General features: G+C 38.5%; 1 protein-coding gene across 16 annotated transcripts in view; it reads left to right on the top strand.

Moving 5' to 3' along the window:
- Nucleotides 1-23,440, top strand: part of CADPS2 (calcium dependent secretion activator 2) — a 592,189-nt gene that overhangs the window by 223,120 nt on the left and 345,629 nt on the right. For all 16 annotated transcript variants that reach the window (XM_036246226.1, XM_036246225.1, XM_036246224.1 and 13 more), the window contains exon 3: nucleotides 1,362-1,694. In XM_036246226.1, coding sequence (XP_036102119.1) covers nucleotides 1,362-1,694 — 333 coding nt within the window. The remainder of the gene's footprint in view (nucleotides 1-1,361; nucleotides 1,695-23,440) is intronic.

Genomic DNA, 23,440 nt, shown 5'->3' with positions numbered 1-23,440 from the left:
AAATATCTTAATTTCATGTGCCTTAATCTGGATATATTAAAAGTACTCTTCTTCGTCACTTAAGAATTAATTAGTTTTGGCTTAGAAAATAAGATAGCGTATTTCCTATGGTAAGTAACTGAGCCACAGCTTGTAAAGAGAGAGAGAGGAAGCATTGCATGTATGTTATACATGTTTCCCTGGTTCAGTACATTAGTCAGTCATCCAAAATATTTGAGAATCGGAAATACTCTGCTGAGCAAAGACAGGAAACAAGAACATTTTGTGTGAAAGGGGATATATAAAGTGGTGGAGTAAAGGTTTGGGGTCAGGGAGGATGCAGACAACATGTTGGTAGCATGCTCCAGAGTCCTAGTCCCTCTATATTATGAGTCAGTTGTTAGGGTAAAAGTTGACATGAATTTTTGTTCCATAAGTTTAATAACAGATATAACATATGGAGGCTACATTAAATAGTCCTGTGGACTCTTCTGGAAGAAGTTTTTTGTCATTATAGGAAGAAAAAAGCAGAAATAAAAGCATTCATATGTGACCTATAAAGGATGCTTAAGAATATTGATGATAGAACAGATGTTTAATGAATCATGACCAATATTTGTTTATATTTGGCTCTTTAACTTAGAAGAACAGGAGAGATTTAATGCTGTCTGGTGTCTCTTACACAATATGACCTTATTACTTTTTACCCATCTCTTCCTATCTCTTTCACAAGCAACTATATTTGTAGTTATCAATGTTTGTATTTTACATTTACTTGGTATTAGTGCACAACTAGAAGTTTTTTAGAGATTTTGCTTTTCTGTTACCTGTTCTTTCTGGCCATGAGAAATGTGTGAGGAGTTGGAGGATGGATGAAAACAGGGATAGGGATGGATGTACTCTCACCCCTGGGTGTGAAGCAGTCATGACTGACAGTTATACATGATGAGTACTGACTTGGACACTGAACTTAACTCATGCTTGGCCTTCAAATCCTCACTTAAATAATAGGGGACCTTATCCCTGAAGAAGAACTAGCCAGAACCCCCAAGTACAGATAGAGAATTATGGTTCATATCTCCAATTACTTTCGTAATCAACTCTTAAAGGATTCAGTTGGTAAAGACGCCTTCAGCTGGGATGGTGTAGGTCAAGGGATTATCTTACAGTTTCCTCAATACTCGTTATTGTCTCTCCTAAATATTTCATCATTTTAGAGAGAAAATTTGGGCCTCCATTATGTTATTAGTTACCATGTATTATAAAACATTTGAATCACCATAGAATGTTTGGTGTTATAACTCTGGCTAGATTGCTAAAAGCAAGAGGTGTTAGTCTCCCTGCTTAGTTATAAATGAGTTTTTGTTCATTTATTCCTCCAGGTTTTTCTGAAGAGTGATCGAGTGGCCAGAATGGTTCAGAGTGGAGGATGTTCTGCTAATGACTTCAGGGAGGTGTTTAAGAAGAACATCGAAAAACGTGTGCGGAGTTTGCCAGAAATTGATGGCTTAAGCAAAGAGACAGTGCTGAGCTCATGGATTGCCAAATATGATGCCATTTACAGGGGTGAAGAAGATTTGTGCAAACAGCCAAATAGAATGACCCTGAGTGCTGTATCTGAACTTATTCTGAGCAAGGAACAGCTTTATGAAATGTTTCAGCAGATTCTGGGTATTAAAAAACTAGAACACCAACTCCTTTATAATGCATGTCAGGTAAGTGGTCCATTGTATTTCCCATTCTCCTGCCTGACTCAGAATGAACCTCGTGTTTATAAACCTATGGAGATGTGCTTGACTCTCTAGAATCACTTGGCTTGAAAAGTTGAGTTGAAATTGAATTTCAGTAATTCAAATAGTGATATTTTAAAGAAGCTTTGAAAGAATTATTTGATAGATGGAGAAGAATATCAGTACATTTATGTGGTAAATAATTGTTCCCATATGCCCCACTTTAGGACGTCAGATTTGTGCCTGTTGGGTATACATGGGGCATGTCTAAATAATAAAATGGAAATGATCTTTATCTGAGAAGCTTGGCAATTTATGATAAAGTTATTTCTCAGTGCAAAATCATTTTACATAAAGATATGATGCAGCCCTGGCTGTTTTGGCTCAGCAGTAAGAGTGTCAGCCTGTGGACCAGAGAGGCCCGGGTTCGGTTCCCAATAAGGGCACGAACCTCAGTTGCAGTTTGTTCCTGGCCCCAGTTGGGGGTCTTGTGGGTGGCAACCACTCGATGTGTCTCTCTCACATCAATGTTTCTCTCTCTCTCTTCCTCTTTCTCTCCCTCCTGCTCTATCTCAAGATAAATGCAAAAATGTCCTTGGGTGAGGATTAAAAATTATATATGTATGATGCTGTTCTTCTGAATTTTATGGAAGTAACTGAAATTTCAGATTGTTTCTTTAAACTAGCCAGATAGAAATTAATTGAAGATGAATACTAAACTGCTTAATTTAAAGAGATGACAGTAAATAATATATTTTCTTTTCTATTCTTACTAAAATCATGGAAAAGCAGAATAAAATACCATGTTTGTTCCACATCTTTCATCTTTAGACATTATGATTTGTCTAATAATGTATTTCTTACATATTTGCATTTTGTTTGCTTATTTTAGAGGTATAAAGTATTTAACTGTGCCCTAATATACAATTTAAATTGACAAAATTCTGGTATTTAAAAGTTCATCAGTTCAACAACTTCCGGTCAAGATGGCGGCTTAGGTAAACGTGGTATCGTGTCCTCCCACAAACACATAAAAGTTACAATTAAACTACAGAACAACCATCATTCAAAACCACCTGACATTGAGCTGATTGGAAGTCCTACAACTACGGAATTAAAGAAGCAGCCACAATGAGACTGGTAGGAGGGGCGGAGGTGGAGGGGCTGGTCCCACACCCACGTGTAGTGGATAAAAATCAGGACACCTCGGCTGGGACAGTCCTCCCTGAGGACTGAGGGGACCTCGCCCCACACCAGGCACCCTGCTCAGGGTTCCAGTGCCAGGAAGAGAAGTCCCCATAACTTCTGGCTGGAAAAACCAACGGGAATTGAAGCTCAGGGAGGCTAAGGCAGCTGGAACCCCAGGCAACTCCTCTTAAAGGGCTCGAGCATGGACTTGTCAGACTCACTTCCTCTAAGCTTGAAGGGGATGCAGCTTGAGGGGCGCCAGAGACATACAGGGAAGAACTGAGATGTTTGGCATTGGAGTGAGGGCTGGAGAGGGGCTTTCTCTGGGACCAACATGCTGTCAGAGGCCTTTGTTCCTTTGGTGAGCCCTTCCTTGGGGTGGCAGACAGCCGCCATATCTGGGATTCCAGCAACCTGGCTCACACTGGTTGCCCCGCCCTGGTGATTCCCTGAGGCCCCGCCCTGCCCCACCCAACTTTCAGGCCCACCCAAGCTGTTGCCAGTTGCTTCACCATAGGATTGGCCTGTCTTGGATCCTGCTTCAGTTGTTCCTAAATTCTTTCAAACAAACAGCATCTGGTCTCAGATAGCCGCATACCTCTTGTTAAGTAATACACAGAAACAAACACAGGGAGGCAGCCAAAATGAGGAGACAAAGAAACCGGTCCCAAATGAAAGAACAGAACAAAACCCCAGGAAAAGAACTAAGCGAAATGGAGATAAACAACCTAACTGATGCTGAGTTCAAAATACTGCTTATAAAGATGCTCAGTGGACTTTGTGAGAACCTCAGTGAACTTAGTGAGGGCCTCAAGAGCATAAAAAAGGACCAGTCAGAAATGAAGGAGGCATTAACTGAAATAGAGAATAATTTACACAGATTCAATAGTAGAGTACATAAAGACAAGAAGCAAACCATCAATTTGGAATCTAAGGAAGCAAAAAACACCCAATCAGAACAGCAAAAAGAAAAAAGAATCTAAAAAACTGAGGATAGTGTAAGGAGCCTCTGGGACAACTTCAAGCATGCCAACATTCCCATCTTGGGGGTGCCAGAAGGAGAAGACAGAGAACAAAAAATAGAAAACCTATTGGAACCAACAATGGCAGAAAACTTCCCTAACTTGGTGAAGGAAACAGACATACAAGTTTAGGAAGCACAGAGAGTCCCAAACAAGATGAAGCCCAACAGGCCCACACCAAGACACATCATCATCAAAATGCAAAAGGTTCAAGAGAAAGAGAATCTTAAAAGCAGCAAGAGAAAAGCAGTTAGTTACCTATAAGGGAGTTCCCATAAGACTGTCTGCTGATTTCTTAAAAGTAACCTTGCAGGCCAGAAGGGAGTGGCAAGAAATATTCAGAGTGATGAAAAGCAAGAACCTACAACCAAGATTACTCTATCCTGCAAAGCTGTCATTTAGAATCTATGGCCATATAAAGACTTTCCCAGACAAGAAAAAATTAAAGGAGTTCATCACCACTAAACTGTTATTATATGAAATGATGAAGGATCTTTTTGAAGAAAAAGATAAAATATATGAATAAACAAAATGGCAATGAATACATATCTATTGACAATGGAATCTGCAAACAAAATGAACAGGCAGAACAGAAACATTCTCATAGATACAGAGAACATTTTGTTGGTTGCCAGATGGGAAGAGGCTTGGGGGAATGGGGGAATAAGGTGAAGGGATTAAGAAGTACAAATTGGTTGCTAGTCTGATAAACCTCAATGGGAAGGGGGTTGGGGGTGGGAAGGAATAAACCAAGGAACTTATATGCATAACCAATGAACACAGACAACAGTGTGGGAAATGGCGGGAGGGAGGAGAAGGGCGTCAATGGGGGAAAAATGAGGAACATCTGTAATACATTCAACAATAAAGATTTTTACAAAAGAAAAAAAAAAGTTCAGTTCATTAAGAGTTATACTTCTGCCCAGCTGGTGTGGCTCAGTGGTTGAGCTTCGACCCATGCACCAAGAGGTTGCTAGTTCGATTCTTGGTCAGGACACATGCCCAGGTTGTGGGCCAGATTTTTAGTGGGGAACGTGTAGGAGGTGGCCAGTCGATGTTTTCTCTCATCAATGTTTCTATCTCTCTCTCTCCCTTTCTCTCTCTCTAAGAAATCAATTTTAAAAAAAAGTTACACTTCTTCCCTAGGTGTAGCTCCCCAATCCAGAGCACCAGAGCCCATGTAACATCTAGCCGTGAAAGGTGGCAGGTCTTCGGGCCAGCAAGGAGACCAGAGATCTTCAGAGATAAAGTCACAAGTTTTTCCCTTTTTTTTTTTTTCCTTTTTTAAAGCCCAGAGCACAGGATTTTCATTTGTAGCTATATACCTGAGGCTTCAGTGGAGGGAGGGTGGTGTGGACTAAAGGTGCCTGAGGAGAGGCCGGTGGGGTGGGGTTGGGAAGCATTGCAGGGGAGACGTGGAAAATCTGTGCTGGGTGATCTAAATTTGGTTGTATCTCCCCCAAACTGAAGCAGCCATTTTTTCCTGAGAGGTGCAGGCCCCTCTCAGAAGCCACAGCTCAAGAAAAGGGAAATACCCCACCCTAGGAACTACAGCTCTCTTCACACTCAGGAACCCTGCCTGCCACATCTTGCATCTCGACCCCTGCAGAGGAGAGAGCAACAGGGGCCTAAGGTTTTGAACAGTCTCCGGGAGCACCAGCGACTGGTTTGGGGGTAGAGCCGTCTGCTCCACTGCCCTGGAACCTGACTGGTGCTTTCCCCTCAGGGGAGAGCTAATAGAAACTCCCATTTTCCAGCAGATCCCACTGCACTGCATATGATCTCTACCAAGCCTAGGGCAGAGAAATGTTTTGGGACACTCTCAGACCTGTATCTCTTGGATAGAGAAACAGACCCACCACATTCCCTGAAATCTGACCAGCAACTCCCCCTCAGAGGAGACCCAGAGGTCTTATACTCCTGATTCCACCAAAAGGCCTTTCAGAAACAGATTTTTTAGTGATTAAGGTTGACAGCTTATTGGCAAGTGAAGGCAGATGGAGGCAAAGCCTGGGAAACCTGGGGAAGTTTGCTGACCCATCCCTGGGCCCCATGGGACTGACAAACCAGCCTTAGAGTGCAGCTCAGCCCCTCCCTTGGGCAGCCAAGTTCTGTGGAGACAGACACAAACTGGGTAGCTTGAAGCCTCAAAGAGGTTGCTAAGAGCCAAATGAGGACAGTTTCTGACTGTGGCTAGCACCAAAGCACCTCAAGGGAGACCTAGATTGGCAGACAGTCAGACTCAGTCATCAGAAAAGCAAGATGCAAAGGGAGCTCCTAGGAGGCACTAAAACTCTGCTCAGACAAACGCTTCTTTCTCTATTTTTATTTTTGCATCATGTTCTTTATCTTTCTTCTTGATTGGTTTGATATTATTTTAGCCTCTCTGTTTTCTTTCATAACTCTAATTTTATTTTACCTTTTCTTACTCTGTATTTTTTCTCCTGCTTAATCTTCTTTTTTCCTTTTCTTAGTTTTTGCTTTTCTGCTTTCTCCTATTTTCCTTTTCATACTTTTTTTTTTACTTCTTTCTTTTATACTATTTTCCTTCTCCTATTTTCTGTTCTTATTTTATTTCACCTCAGCCCTGTTATATTACTTTTTCTTCCCCTTTTTATTCTTATTTTTTTCCTTCTATTATTCTTGTTTTCTTTTGTCTTTACTAATTCTCTCTTTTTTGTGTGATTGTTTTTGTTGTTTTAGGGGTCTTTTGTATGTTTTTGTTTTATTGTGTTGTTTTAATTTTGTTCTGTCAGCAGCTGCAGAACAGCTCACACAATGTGGTTGTGGATTAGATTCAGTATCAGCCAGCCTGAGTGAAGATCCCATCCAAGAACTGGACAACAACATTCAAGACCCAATTACCACAGGAGGGCCCAAATAATTCACACTAGGGTCATTCCTAGAACACCCAGCTCGGAAGATCTAAGAGATTATACCACTGGATCCCACGAAACACTTACTACATAAGGCCACCCCACAGAGACTGGGAGGCATAGCAGTTTGATCTAATACATAGAAGCCAATAAAATGGGACAGCAAAAATGGGGAGACAAACAACTTCCAAGAGCAAGAAAACGAGGAAACTCCAGAAAAAGCTAAATGAAATGGAGGCAAGCAGTTTATCTGATACAGAGTTGAAATTCATGGTTATTAGGATACTTAAGGAATTTAGTGAGAATTTCAAGAAACTTACTGGGAACTACAACAGCATGAAACAAGAAATAGAAACCATGAACAAGAATGAGTTAGAAATGAAGAATAACATATCTGATGTCAAGAATATACTGGAAGGAATCAAAAGGAGATTGAATGAACAGGAGATTGAATCAGTGATTTGGAAAACAAGGTAGAAAAAAACAAATGAGAGCAACAAAAATAAAAAAATAATTAAAAAGTAAAAGAATAGTTTAAGGGAACTTTGGGATAATATGAAATGTAACAACATTTGCATTGTAGGGGTACCAGAAGGAGAAGAAAGTGAGCAAGGAATAGAGAAACTATTTAAAGAAATAATGACAGAAAACTTCCCTAATTTGGTGAAAGAAAAAGTCACACAAGTTCAGGAAACACTGAGAGTTCCAAACAAGATGAACCCAAAGAGATCCACTTGAAGACACATCAAAATCAAAATGAAAAAGGTTAAAGAAAAGGAAATCATCTTGAAGGCAGCAACAGAGAGACAGAAAGTTACCCACAAGGGAGATCTTATTCAAATGTCAGCTAATTTCTCAACAGAAACACTTCAGGCCAGGAGGAACTGTCACAGTAATGAAAATCAGGGACCTGAACCCAAGACTACTCTATTCAGCAAGGCTATCATTTAAAATTGGAGGTAAAATAAAGAACTTCCCAGACAACAAGAGGTGAAAGGTGCACAATACTCCCAATCCAGCATTGCAGGAAAAGTTAAAGGGATGCTTTAAGAAGAAGAAGAAATTGAGAGAGAGAGGAACATAGTTATAAAGATAAAAAGGGCAGTAAATAGTAAATAAGTACCTATCAATAATAACTTTAAATATAAATGGACTAAATGCTCCAATCTAAAGATATAGGGTAGCCCTGGCTGGTTTGGCTCAGCAGTTAGAGTGTTGGCCTGTGGTCCAGAGAGACACGGGTTTGGTTCCCAGTAAGGGCACGTACCTTAGTTGCAGTTTGTCCCTAGCCCTGGTTGGGTTGTCCAGGTGGCAACCACTTGATGTGTCCCTTTCATGTCGACGTTTCTCTCTCTCTCTCCCTCCCACTCCATCTGAACAAAATATGGAAAAATTTCCTTGGGTGAGGATAGGAAAAAAAAAAAAAGACATAGGGTAACTGAATGGAAAAGAAAACATGACCCACATATATACTGTCTAAAAGACACCAACCTCAGAACAAAAGATTCACACAGACTGAAAGTGAAGGAATAGGAAAAAAATTTCATGTAAATGGAAATTTTTAAAAAATCTGGGGTAGCAATACTCATATCTGACAAAATAGACTACAAAATAAAGGCCATAACAAGAGACAAAGAAGGTCACTACATAATATTAAAAGGATAAATTCCACAAGAGGATATAACCCTTGTTTTATATATATGTGGTGTGTGTGTGTGTATATCTTCATTACAGGAACACTTAAGTATATAAAGATATAAAGATATAAGTATATAAAGAAACTCATGATGTACTTTGATAGATTGATAGCAATACAGTCATAATAGAGAACTTTAACACGCTACTGCCATCATTGGCTAGATCTTCCAGACCAAAAAAAAAAAAAAAAAAAAGAAATCAACAAGGAAACAGTGGTCTTAAAGGACACACTAGATCAGCTGGATCTAATTGATATTTAAAGACCATTCCATCAAAAGTAGAAAGTACACATTTTTTTTAAGTGCACATGGATTATCCTCTAAGACCATATATTTGGACACATAATAAATTTTTAAAAAATGAAATTGTATGAAGAATCTTCTCAGATCACAATGGCATAAAACTAGAAATCAGCTATAATAAGAAACTCAAAAAATTCAAAAACATGGAGACTAGATAGCTTATTATTAAAAAGTGAATGGATTACCAATGAGTTCAAGGCAGAAATCAACAAATTCTTGCAAACAAAGATGAACACACAACAATCCAAACTTTATGGGACACAGAGAAAAGGAGTTCTGAGAAGGAAGTTCATAGCATTACAGACCTACCTCAAAAAGCAAGAAAAATATCTAATAAACTGTCTACCCCCTCCCCCCCCCCCAAAAGAAAGAATTAGAAAGAGAACAACAGGAAAATTTATTAAGGTTTAGAGTAACTAAAAGGAAGGAAATAATAAAGATCAGAGCAGAAATAAATTATTTACAGACTAAAAAAAATTATTTAAACTATGCACTGGTTCTTTGAAAAGACAGACAAGATTGATCAACCTTTAGCCAAACTTATTAAGAAACAAAGAGAGAGGAACCAAATAAATAAGAAATAAAAGAGGCAACGTAACAACTGACATCACAGAAATACCAAGGATTGTAAGAAAATACTTTGAACATCTATAAACTGGACAATAAACTGGACAACCTGGAGTAAATGGACTAATTCCTAGTAACATACAATCTGCCAATTCAAGCAGGAAGAATCAGAAAACTTGAATAGGCTTATAACAACTGATGAAACTGAAGAAGTAATAAAAAAAACTCCTAGCAAATGAAAGCCCTGGACCAGATGTGGAATTTTCCAAATAGTCAAAGAAGAATTACCACCAATCCTCTTCAAACTATTCCAGAAAGTTCAAGAGGAGGAAAGACTTCCAAGCTCTTTTTATGAGGACAGCATCATCCTAATTCCAAAACCAAATAAAGACACCACAAAGAAAGAAAATTATAAGCCAATATCCCTGATGAACATAAATATTAAAGTAAGTCATCAACAAATACTAAATAGGATCCAGCAATACATTAAAAAGATCATACACCATGACCAAGTGGGATTTATTCTGGGAATGAAGGATGGTTCAATATTTGCAAATCAATAAATGTTATATACCACATAAACAAAATGAAAGATAAAAATCATATGATCATATCAGTAGACAACAGAAAAAGCATTCAACAAGATTCAGCATCCATTTATGATAAAAACTCTCAGCACAGTGGAAATAGGGGGACCATACCTGAACATTATAAAGGATATATACGTGACACACCTATAGCCAACATCATACTCAATGGGCAAAAACTAAAAGCATTTTCCTTAAGATCAGGAGGAAGACAAGGATGTCCACTTTCACCACTCTTATTCTTCATAGTACTGGAAGTCCTAGCTACAGTAATCAGACAGGAAGAAGAAATAAATGGCATCCAGATAAGAAAGGGGGATATAAAACTGTCATTATTTACATATGACATGATATTGTACATAGAAAACCCTAAAGACGCCACCAAAAAATTGCTAGATTTAATAAGTACCACAAAGTATCAGGATACAAAATTAACACCTGGAAATTGATAGCATTTCTATACACCAATAATGAAACCTAGGAAAGAGAAACAAACAAAAAATCCCATTTACTATTGCAACAACAAAAAAATAAGATACACAAAATAAACTTAAACAAGTGGGTAAAAGGCCTGCACTCAGAAAATTATAGGACACTGAAGGAAGAAATAGAGGAAGACACAAAAAATTGGAAGCATATACCATATTCATAGATTGGAAAAAATAACATCATTAAAATGTCCATAACACTGAGAGAAATCTACATATTTAACACAATCTCTACTAAAAGACCAATGATGCATTTCACAGAGCTAGAACAAATTTTACAGAAGTTTATATGGAACCAAAAAAGATCTTGACCAGCCACAGCAATCGTGAGAAAGAGGAACAAAGTTGGAGGGATCACAAAACCAGATATCAAACCATACTACAAAGCTATTATAATCAAAACAGCCTAGTACTGGCAGAAGAACAGTCATATAGACCAATGGGACATAATGGAGACCCCTGAAATCGACCCATGCCAATATGACTAATTAATATTTGACAAAGGAGGTAAGAGCATACAATGGAGTAAAGATTGTCTATTCAATAAATGGTGTTGGGAAAATTGGACAGGTACTTGCAAAAAAAAAAAAAAAAAGAAACTAGACCACCAACTTACACCTTACACAGAAATAAATGCAAAGTGGATAAAAGACTTAAATGTAAGTCACAAAACCATAAAAATCTTAGAAGAAAACATAGGTAGTAAAATCTTAAGACATCTCACTTAGCAATATTTTCATCAATACATTGACTAGGGCAAGGAAAACAGGAAAAAAAAAATTAACAGATATGACTACGTCAAATTAAAAAGTTTCTGCACAGCAAAGAACCCATCAACAAAATGAAAAGGGAACCTACTATATGGGAAAGCATATTTACCAATAATAGCTAAGATAAGGGGTTAATTTCCAAAATATGCAAAGAATTCATGTCAACACCAGGAAAACAAACAATCCAACTATAAAATGGGCAAAGGATCTGTACAGGCACTTCTCTAAAGAGGACATACAGACAGCCAATAGACACATGAAAAAATGCTCAGCATCACTAATTATTAGAGAGATTCAAATTAAAACTACAATGAGGTATCACCTTATACCTGCCAGAATGGCTACCATCAGCAAATCAACAAACAAGTGCTCATGGGAATGTGGGAACCCTAATACACTGCTGGTAGGAATGCAGACTGGCACAGCCACTATGGAAAACAGTATGGAAGTTCCTCAGAAAATTAAAAATGGATCTGCCATTTGACCCAGCAATCCCATTTCTGGGAATATATGCTAAGAATTCCAAAATACCAATCAGAAAAAAATGTATGCACCCCTTGATGTTCATAGCAACACTATTTACAATAGCTATGATCTGGAAACAGTCCAAGTGCCCATCAGTATACGAATGGATAAAAGAACAGTGGTACATGTACATAATGGAATATTATGTAGCTGTAAAAAGAAGGATATTTTACCCTTTGAGAGAGCATGGAGGGACCTAGAGAGTATTATGCTAAGTGAAATAAGCCAGATAGGGAAAGACAAATATCAAATATCATTTCACTTACAAAGTCAGCTCTCGTTTATTGCAGTTAATCAGTTCCAGACTCTACCGCGATAAATGAATTTCTGCGAAGTAGGATTCTTTATTTATGCACAGTTGTCCCTCGCCAGTTCGTGTTTCGACTTTCACTGCTTCACTCTATCGTGGCTTTTTCAAATATAGTTTAGTACGCATTTGAAAAAACCACGATAGAGTGAAACTGCGACCGTCCAAGCGCGAAGTGTCGAGGGACGACTGTAAGTGAAATCTAAAGAACAAAATAAAATAACGAACAAAATAGGTCCAGATGTATGGATGCATGGAATAGAATAATAGACCTTGAGGGGTTGGGCGGTGAGGAGGGTACTGGAAGTGATTAACCAGAGAATATATGTGCATAACCAATGGGCACAGATAATGGCAGGGGGAAGGCCTAGGGTGGGATGGGGGTTGAGTGCAGGGGGGCAAAAGGGAGAAAATGAGAGACATCTGTAATACTGTCAACAGTGTAATAAGATTTACAAAAGAGTTACACTTCTATCCTGTATATACATTTACATTTATTTTTAATCTTTTTGCAGTTATACATCTCTTAATTTCAATATTCTATATGTCATTTGCTTTGAATTACTAGTTTGTGGATCATTTAAGATGAATAAATGAACAGAGTTAATTAATAGTAAAGCAGTATGACACCTTAGCCCTGTGAGCAATTTGTGCATTCATGGTAATTGATTTAACTGTGTTATTAAACTCGTTGGCTGTTTGATAATAGTGGAAGATGGCTGTAAAACCAAAATCTCATATTTTAAAAGATGAATGCAACTGGGACTTTGAATTTTAAAGAAATAATAGCTTATTGTTTCTTCAAAATTACTACATAATTTTGTAGTAAAATTCAAATTCATATATTCAGTAGGCATTTATTGGGTATTTACTCAAGTCACAAACCTTGCTAGGTCTTGGGGAGATCAAGCTGAGCAGGTGGACCTTGAAAATGAGTTATTACATATGCACGATAGTTTATACTGCATGTTACAGGGTCATAAATACCTGTGGACCTATGAGCTTGTTTATTAACTCAAGATGTTTTTTAAATTAATCCTTTGCTTGCTTTTTAGATCACTTCTGAAGCAAGGGTGTGGATCCATTGATTTATGTCCTCTATGACTTGAAACATACATACTTCTAATTCAAGTCTTTTTATAACAACAGATTTGTTTACATATCTTTTTAATTCTCTCGGTATTTGCCTCATATATTTTGATGCTCTGTTAGGTTTGTACATATTTAGGATATGTCTTTTGTGTAATTTCTTTCTTATTATATAAAGTCCTCCTTTTCCCCCCTTAAGTCGACTTTGTCTTAAACTGAGATAGCTACTCCAGCTTTCTTTTGACTAGGATTAATCATGGGGTATCTTTTTCCATCTGTTTACTTTTAACTTATCTAATTCCTTATGTTTATTTATTTTTAATATGCTTTTATTGATTTTAGAGATGAAAGATGAGGGAGAGAAAGATAGAGTCATTGATTGGCTGCCTCCTACTAGGGATGAGTCCAAAATCCGGGCATGTGCCCTGACCAGGAATCAAACTGGTGACCTCTTGGTGCATGGGATGATGCCTGACTAAGTGAGCCACACTGTTGGGGCTGATTCCTTATGTTTAAAGTGGTTTTCATGTAGACAGCATATAAATGCATCTTTTTTTAAAATCCTGCCTAACAATCTCCATCTTCAGTGAGTGTGTTTAGACTCTTCGTATTTGAAGTGATTTACTTGGATTAAGGTGCACAGACTTTGTGTTCTCGCTTCTTTACATTGGTTCTTTGTCTCCCCTCCCTCTTTTTCTGCCTTCTCTAATTTTAATTGAGCATTTTATGGTTTCATTTTTCCTCTTTTGTTGTACTACTTATACTAGGTTTTTAAACAACTTCTTTAGTGGTTGTCCGAAGGTTTACAATATACATTTTTAATAAATCTTAGTCTGCCTTCAAGTCACATGATAAGGCTTTAAGTATAATGCAGCTATCCCATAATAGAATAGTCCTAATCTGTTCCTCCCATGCCTTGTCACATTTCTGTCATTCATTTCATTGATTACATGATATAAAATTTTAGATCGATTAAAAAATAAGATACTATGTTTTACCTTCATTTGTTCCTTCTCTGTTACTCCTTTTTATTCTTTTTGCAGATTCAGTTTCTGACCTATACCATTATCTTTACCTCTGGAAAACTTCACTTACCATTACTTCCAAGCCAGGACTACTGGTGATGAATTCACTCAGTTGTTGTTTGTCTGAGAAGATCTTTGTTTCCCCTTCATGTTTAAGCATAGTTTCCCTGGTTATAGAATTATCAGTTAGCTTTTCTTCTCTTTCAACAGTACAGACTTCTGTCCACTCTCTTCTTATGTGCAGGGTTTCTGATGAGAAGTCTGATATCGCTCTTCTTGGTTCTCTGCAGGTGACGTGTTTGTGTCCTCTAGTTTTCTTCAATATTTTATTCTTATCTTAGTTTCTGCCATTTAAATATGAATATGCTCAGGTATAGGCTTTTAAAAAAAATGTTTCTCTTGCTTGGTGTCTTCTGAGCTTTCTGGATCTGTGCATTAGTGTCTGTCATTAATTTGGAAAGTTCTCAGACATTAATCATTCAGATATTCCTTCTGACCCATTGTCTCTTTCTTTTCCTTCTGGTATTATAGTTATGATATCATCCTATGGTTCTGGGTGTTCTGTTTTGCTTGTCTTGGAATTGTTTCTCTTTGCATTTCAGAATGTTTTCAACTTTTTCCATTACAGCCCTTAACGTATTAATAAAACTTACTGAAATTCCTTTTTTTTTTTTTTATCCTCACTTGAGGATATTTTTCCATTTTTGGTTCAGATAGAGTGGGAGGGAGAGAAAGGAAGAGAGGGAGAGAGAGAGAGAGAAACATCGACGTGAAAGGGACACCTCGAGTGGCTGCCACCCACACGACCAACCAGGGCCGGGGACAAACTGCAACAGAGGTACGCGCCCTTAGCGGGAACCGAACCCGGGTGGACTGCAGGCTGAGACTCTAACCATTGAGCCAAACTGGCCAGGGCTAAATTCCTTTTTTTGATAACTACAAAATCTTTGTCCCATCAAATCTGGTTTGGATGTTTGCTTTTGCTCTTTAGACTGTTTCTTTATTCCTTTTTCTTTTTTCCCTTTTAACATGCTTTGTAATTTTTTGTTGAAATCCTGACATGTTGTATCAAGTAACAAGAAATGAAGTATATTTTCTTTGAGCATGAGGGTTTTTGTTATTATGACTGGGAGTTGGGGTGTGTTTAATATTTGTTGTAGCCACAGGTACAAGAAGCTTCAGATTGTTCTAGTATCCTTCTCTGTGTCTTTTCTCTGGACTTTGGGCTTCCTTAAGTGTTCCTCCTCAGAGAGAGTCGGCATCTTGCATCTCCTTAGCTGTGATTGACGGTTATTGTGTTAGAGCTGTGTTGGTGCTGTGGTCAAGTGTTGGGGAATAGCTCATGTTCTATTACCTGATGAAGCTCACTCTTTTAGTGAGCCTATGTTTGGGACTGTAACTTTCACAAGCATTTCTGTCCCTTGTCTAAGAATATAGCCCACCCATGTGCCATATTTTCTTCCATGGTTGAAACAGCCCCAGTCTGTGTTCTTGGAGTTGTTCCCCCTGCTCACTCTGGGATTTGTGGTTTTGTTTCCAGTGGAAGTCATAGGAAGGCTGCAAAGGACTGCAGAGGACAGCCTTCTCTTGCTCCAGCTGGGACAAGTTGTCAGTGCTCCTTCTGGAAAAGTATGTTCCCCTTAATAGGGAGGAGATCTAGGAGGTTTAACAATAGCTTTTCTTCCCCTCTTCCTGCCCGATCCTCTTGGGGACCCTTCTTGGATCATTACTGTGATAACCTCATGGGGTTCCTGGAAGGAAAGCCCAGTGAAGTGTGCAAGTGCCATTGTGATCGCAGCTCCAGGATGTTCTCACTCTCTGCACTCAGCTTCTAGTGATTAGTGCAAGTGACTCAAGTCAGTGGGCCTACGCTTCATGACCTCCGCCGACTCGCTGCAAGTCTGTACCTCCCTGGCTTTGCCGGTTTCTCCAGAGCTGGGGGCTGGTGGTTTGCCCTACAACCTCAGTTCTCTGACAAGCCCAAGAAAAGTCATTGATTTTCAATTTGTCCAGCTTTTTATTTTCAGGACACGAATAACACCTTCCAACCTCTTTACATGTCTAAGCTGAAACAGCAATTCTTTTCGTTGGTTTTGAGAAAAAAGTTTAAGGATTATTTTTTGATTGATTTAAAAACAAAAAAAATACTCCTTATAAATAAAGGAAGAGCGTGTCTTTGGCATAACAATCATTTTTACAAAATGACTAAAATTATAAAAATGGATTGTTAAGAAAACAGCTGAGATTTTTTTTTCCCCACTTAAAAAACATTGAAAGAGAAAAGGTGCTAGAAATCTCAGAAAATAGCCTGTTATTAATAGGAAAGGAATAGTCTGAGAAGAGGGGATAGTGGGGCAGGGCTTGGGGGAGCAGAGAGAGGGTCCAAAGCTAGCTGAGACGCTGGCACCTGGCTCCAGGTGCACATCGGTAAAATGTACTCCACGTCCCCTTTGTCTCAGGAAAGGCTCTGAGACTCTTGCTAACAGGAACATTCACCTGTATTTGTTTATGTTTATCTGGTCCCATGTTTTTGCCCAGATTGATCCCCTAGGAAATATCAAGCTTGTATTGCTTGCTTTAAGGTCAGAAGTTCAGGACAGAGAGCTGTTCTGCTGAGATGTGCAGGATGGCACTTGCCAGCCATTTGGGGGGCTGTCTGGGGATTCAAGAAGGAAGGGCATCAGTACCAGGGAGCAGTACCAGGGCTGCCACCTAATCCCAGCAGGAGCATCTTGTGACTGTACCTGTAGTCTCAGAGCTGCAGATTAGCATCTGGAATGGAAAACAGGAAGCTGAGTCCTGAAGGAGTGGAGGTGTTTGCATTACATTGCATTACATTACATTACATTACATTACATTACATTACATTACATTACATTACATTACATTACATTACATTACATTACTTCTGGTCAGGGCCAAGGACTTAAGGCGACAGGAAAAACTCCTAAAACATTACTTTGGAAGATATCACAATTAATTTATGAAATCTGGGATAATTGAAAGAAAAAATACAATTTATATGTTACCAGAAAAAGAGAAACACAAAATAAGAACAACGCAAGTATGTCATAGATTAGCCCCTGCGCTGGGAAAGCCGCACAGCATACTTTGGGCTCTTGGACTTAGTCTTGTGTCGCATTCATATTCACGTTTTGTTCATATTCATTGGAAAATATCAGGTAAAAAAGATAGAGGAGAGCTCAAAGTGTGTGTTCTAAAATGAGCCACATAACAATGCAATGCTCTGAAATTGTTATCCGTAATTTAGTTGCATCAGAATATCAAAGGCACAGTAAAGTAACAGGAGTGACAGAAGAACAGTCTGTCAGTGGAAAGTTTAATTTCAGAATAATTTTAAGGACATGCAGTAAAGTTCAAGTAAATATTATTCTTTCAGAGACACAGTTGATGTTAAAGCTACATTTTTTAATAGTCTAAGTTAATAAATACTTTTTATTTCACATATTTTTAATGAAAATGCTCTTTCTTCAGTGGTACTAGTAACAAATCAGCTGCTTTTCCTTGAACAGAAGTTAACTGTTTATTAAAGATTATTTTGAAATATGACAAACGCTAATACGGTATATGTTCAAATCAATTAATTGTTAACCCGTTCTTCATAATCATGTAGAGAATATAGATAATTAGAAATTATGTGCCAATCACTGTGTTGAGTGGTAGGAACACAGATAAGACCTAGTCATTTGCTAGATTCATTTTTTAAAAATAGCACTGTTGTAAATAGCACAGCGGTGTGGTGAGTTCCTGGCTGCACCTCCTTGTGGCTGAGGAGAAGGCAGTGTTGGGAAGGCTGTGTGACCTGTAGGAGGAGAGGTTCACCAGAATGAGCAGATACTCAAGTGTCCTGGGCGGAGGGACAAGCACATGCACAGTATGGAGGCCCTGGCTTCTGGGGAGTCTTTGCTGCTGCTGGAGTATAAGGAACAGATGGGGCAGTCATTTGAGATGACATTAGCAGATTAAGTAAGGGTGATATAAACTGTAGGGGGACATGCAACCCTAACTATGTAAAATGTATGGCCATTCCAATGATTAATTTCAGAATTTCAGAAATCAAATATAAAATCTAATCATTTTAAGGTCTTACGCTTCTCCTTGCTGTGTCCTACAACATTAAAAAAAACTGCCTTTTAAGGACATTTACTGGATTATTTTTTCACCTGGCTAATTGTCATTTCCACAGCTTTGTTTTCCTACTGTGAAAATGGGAACAGAGTTTGAATAGTAGAGTATATAGTGCCCTATCTATTGTAATTCTCCTCCTTTTCTAGTTTGTATTTTAAGAGGATTAAGTAACTGAATTTTACAGCTATCTGAATTCTGAACATTTCTGCCAAAAGCAACCTTTATTAATCTTTTATAATCTCATTCCATTAACTGAAGAAAGTGACTCACCCACATGTACCCAAGAATCAAAGCAAAGTTAACTGAAATATTCCTCTCCAAAAATGAAAATTTTGTGAATGCAATTCTAATATACTCTTATATCACAAGTTTTTATTAATGCCGCTTTATTGACTATGCATTATTTTGTATTTTACTTTGGTCTATATGTAGAGGAACTACATAAGAATATTCCTGAATAAAATTTCTCCTAAATTGTTTTGCTCATTTGTTTTTGCCTTCTCCCAAATCTCACCAAATCACAAGTATAGGTGAGCTTCAGCCATCCTTTGCATTTATTTTAAGATTTTTCTTCTTTACCCAGATCTAGTCTGTGGAAGTCTGGGTGTTATCCCAACTTTTCTCCTCTTTTTAAGTGATAAGAGCACAAATCTACAGAGATCAGACATTTTTGTAGTAGTAGTAACAGTCAGCAGAAAAAAGTATTTTTATTTTATGATCTATTTCCAACTATTAATGAATAAAATAAGATTGAATATACTGTTTCAAGTATAAGTATTTCTATATTTTCTATGATGGTTAATCATTGTCAAATCATTGCTAAAATATTCTATGAAAGTTGAAAGGAGATATATATGTAATGTGTGTGTGTGTGTATTTCTTTCATTCAAAAATGCTTATTGAATGCCTTCTAAAAACGTTAATAACTGAGCTAAGCAGTGGAAATACAAAAATGACAAGGTTTTGTTCTTTCTCTCACAGTATTTGCATGTGGTCAGGAGACAGATATATAAACAAAATGCAATAGTGAAGTTAATCAATATGTTAGTAGGAGTATGTATATGCACACCTGGATGGCAGCATCTTAATTTGATATAGGATAATTTGCATGAATTTCTTTAGTGTTCTACCCTGGCTGCACATTGGAATAGGCCAAGGAACTTTAAAACCCACTGCATGCCTGGGCTCCTCCTCAGACTAAGTGAAATGGTCCATGAAAGTGGCCCAGAGTCAATTTTTTGTATGAAATTTATTGGGGTGACACTGGTTAATAAGATTAGATAGGTTTCAAGTGTACATTTCTATGATACATGATCTCTGTACATTACATTGTATGCCCACCATCCTAAATCAAATCTCCTCCTGGCACCATAAATTTGACCCCTTGTACCCTTTACAATCCACCCACCACACACACACACACACACACACACACACACACACACACACACACAGGAAATCATGCGGTTCTTGTGTTTTTCTGTCTGCATTATACTAATGCAGATGCACAGTGAAGCTTGGGGATCTCTGGCCTGACAGTTCATCTGAGGACTTAATGTCACATTTAACTGTCAGGGAGGCTGAGAAACAATCTAGCTGTGTTCCCCAGAGAAGAGGAATTTGGTAGTGTGGAAAGCCCAGTTCTCTGCTGGAGTTTTAGTGAAGGTTCTAAGAAGGCAGAAACTCTTGAATTTTGGAAAATGGATAGGAATTTAACAGACAAAAGGAAAATAACGTTTACATAGGCACAAAGAGAATGAACAGGCTTGAAATCTTTTAGGAAGGTATGTTGTGTATATGGCTGGAGCAGGGGATGAGGATAAAGAGTTAGGAAAGTACTTGAATACTAAGGGCCTTATATGCTAACTGAAAGAGCATGGAATTTATCACGTGGTAGGGAACACAGTTGGGCAGCTAGCACAGAAATGACAAGAATAAGTGGGGTCTGGAAAGACCTTTATGGTCTTAAGAATGGATTGCATATGGTCTGTACTCCGTCTTACCCCCACCTGTGGGCATGGCCCAGCATTATTAAAACAAAAGTGGACCAGGGCCTGCTTGTTAATCTTTCATGTAATCAATCTCCAGGCTGTGATCCTTGAACTGCTTTGGTCCTGGCTTTTTTGTTTTGTTTTATCTCTGTTGCCTATAAAGTTTCTAGACTACTGGATTTCACCTAGGAATCTCTCTTCATATCCTCTTGGATCAATGCCCTATTTTGTGCTCCCATACTTGGGTACATTGACTTGAGGCAGAACACTGGACCACCTCCTTGCCTGAAAAGAGACAAGATGGAAGTCCAGGAATTCAAGCAGAAACTGGAAATCAGCTTGAGTCTGTAGCTCAAGACATATCATTTTCTAGAACAATGAGTAACACCCCCCTATTCCTTTCCCTCTGTCTTGTAGAAAAGATAGTCTTCTTCAGTGGTTCTCTTTCTGTTTCCATTGTCAGTGTTTATATGATGCAGCATTTGTATTAACCATGGTCTGATGGGGCATCTCTGGTTAAGGTATTTATTAAACATCGTGCCTACTTTGGTCAGGCACTGTTGTAGGCTCTCAATATCTGGTATTTCCCCTTCTCATGGAGTGACACTGTGTGTGTGTGTGTGTGTGTGTGTGTGTGTGTGTGTGTGTGTGTGTGTGGAGGTGATATGAGAGAGAAATTAAGAGTTCTATACATTCAGTTAAGTGAAATATTAGAAGTCCATGTGGAAATGGCAGGTGGAGGTTGGATACACAACTCGAATTCCAATGAGAGGTCAGGGTTGGAAACAGAGATTTGGGAATCATTGAGATACTAAAGTTAGTATTTTAAACCATGGGGCACGACATTACGAGATCATTTCAGGAGAGTCTGGAGCTCAAAGAGTAAAAGGGCCCAAGGTTCGGAGCCTGCACAAAGGGGAAAGGGCAGGTGTGGTAGGAGCAGAACGAGAGTGTGGTTTGAGGGAAGCCAACAGATGTTTCAAGGCAGAGTGTTTATCTGTGCCACATGCTGCTCAGAGGTCAGGAAGAGGACAACGAAATGACTCTCGAACTTGTCAAGGTGGGAAAGACTCTTGACTTTGACAAGGGAAGACTCCGTGGAGTGGGAGCAAACCAGATGGGAGTGGGGTAAGAGAAGAACCAAGAAAGTAAGAAAATAGAGTTAATAAAGAAATTTTCAGGGAATCAGGCAGTAATGAAGAACATTATATTAATTTATTTTATATAGTACATTGAGTGATGTTATTAAAAATGTATAGGGCACTAACTAGATGCCAGGCTCACAGCATCAACCTTTGTTCTTAATTGTTGTTATTATTGGGCTTTCAGAAGTGTCGGCCCACAAACACTAACGCCTGTTTCTTCTGGTATTTGGGCAGAACAACTGTTTTTATAAAGTGCTTTCTTAAAAGTCGTTTGAAAAGGCTGAGGAAAAGGGATTGACGTGTACTCACAAAAGAGTTCCCGGAGATATTCAGTGCTTTTAGCTGATTATCAAGGTCATAATGTCCTAAGTCGTCTTTGCTTTAGACTAGAACAATATTTAAATACTTTCTTTTGCCCTAATCACTTTACACAGAGCAGAGTCAGCTGGTGTTTTTCTTAGTAAGATTCTACTTGGTTAATGGGCAGTGATTGATTCTAGCTATTTGTTACAAACTGGTAAAAAGGCCTCTAATATTAAATGTTTAAAATGATGTCATTTTTGCCCTGGCCGGGTTTGCTCAGTGGTTAGAGCATCAGCCTATGGGTTTGGTTCCTGCTAAGGGCATGTACCTCAGTTGCAGTTTGTCCCCGGCCCTGATTGGGTCGTGTGGGTGGCATCCACTCGATGTGTCCCTTTCACATCGATGTTTCTCTCTCTCACTCCCTCTCACTCTATCTGAACAAAATGTGGAAAAATGTCCTCAGGTGAGGATAAAAAAAATAAAATAAAATGATGTCATTTTCTGTTTGCAAAGTGTTTTCATGATTCTGATACGAAGGTTGTCAGATGAATAAGGCTTACATCTCATTCTAGGAATCATCATCAGAGGTTTGTGAACTCACTTTATACGTGGCATAATACCAAGAGCAATAATGTTTAAAAAATGTTGATAGGTTTGCTACCATGTTTTGTTTAAGAAATTAGATGCTATTGGGATTGTTGCACTGAATTATACCCACTAGGAAATACTGCAGTGACAAAAATATATATACTATGCTTTTTGGGGTATCACTGCCTTTCACCCTTTCCACATAGATCAGCTGCTCTTTATCACTAGGGCCCGTAGCACCCTTTATCACTAGGGCCCGTAGCAAACCGATGGACTGAAACTCCTCAAATTTAATATGTTCAAAATGCCATTTTTCTTATTTGAAACCTGGTTTTCCTTTGATTTATGTATACCCAACCTTTTGACTAATAACCACGAGCCCTTCCTTTTTTATTGCATTCCCAGCCCAAACAAGTAACTGGTACTGCCTTTTATTCCATGATACTGCATTATCTGCTATCTTATTTCTGCCACTGTCACCAGACCTTGAGATGTCAGTACCTCCCACATGGAGCATGGCAGGAACCTCTTATTTGCTTCTCCTTTCCAACCATATAAATATATTTATATATATTTATATATGTATGTATTTTTTTTTTTATCCTCACCTGAGGACATTTTTATCTTCAGATAGAATGGGAGGGAGAAAGGGAGGGTAAGAGATAGAGAAACATCGATGTGAGAGAGATACATCAGCTGGTTGCCACCCACACGAATTCCAACAGGGGCTGGGGATGAACTGCAATCGAGGTACGTGCCCTTAGCCGAAACTGAACCCAGGCCTCTCTGGTCTGCAGGCCAATGCTCTAACCACTGAGCAAAACCGGCCAGGGCCCAACCCTACATATTTTTGTTGCCAGATTAATGTTATCTTGTCCTCATCATGACACAACTTTGAATAAAAAAGGGGGGGGAAAAGGCTCCTCTCTTTGTCAACAGAATGAAGTCCTATACCCCTTGGCCAAGCTTTCAACAGCTATGTTTGCTGTTTAAAGTCTGTCCCCACCTGCCTGTCGTCTTCTTTGGAATATAACAATTTTTATACACCCCATGTTCCAGGTAAACTGAATCATTCCCTGTATTTTCTTGGATTATTGTTTAAAGTTTTGTT

This window comes from Molossus molossus, unplaced genomic scaffold (genome assembly GCF_014108415.1).
Source record: "Molossus molossus isolate mMolMol1 unplaced genomic scaffold, mMolMol1.p scaffold_m16_p_7, whole genome shotgun sequence".
Classification (NCBI taxonomy): Eukaryota; Metazoa; Chordata; class Mammalia; order Chiroptera; family Molossidae; genus Molossus; species Molossus molossus.
This window is presented reverse-complemented; position numbering and strand designations above follow the sequence as displayed.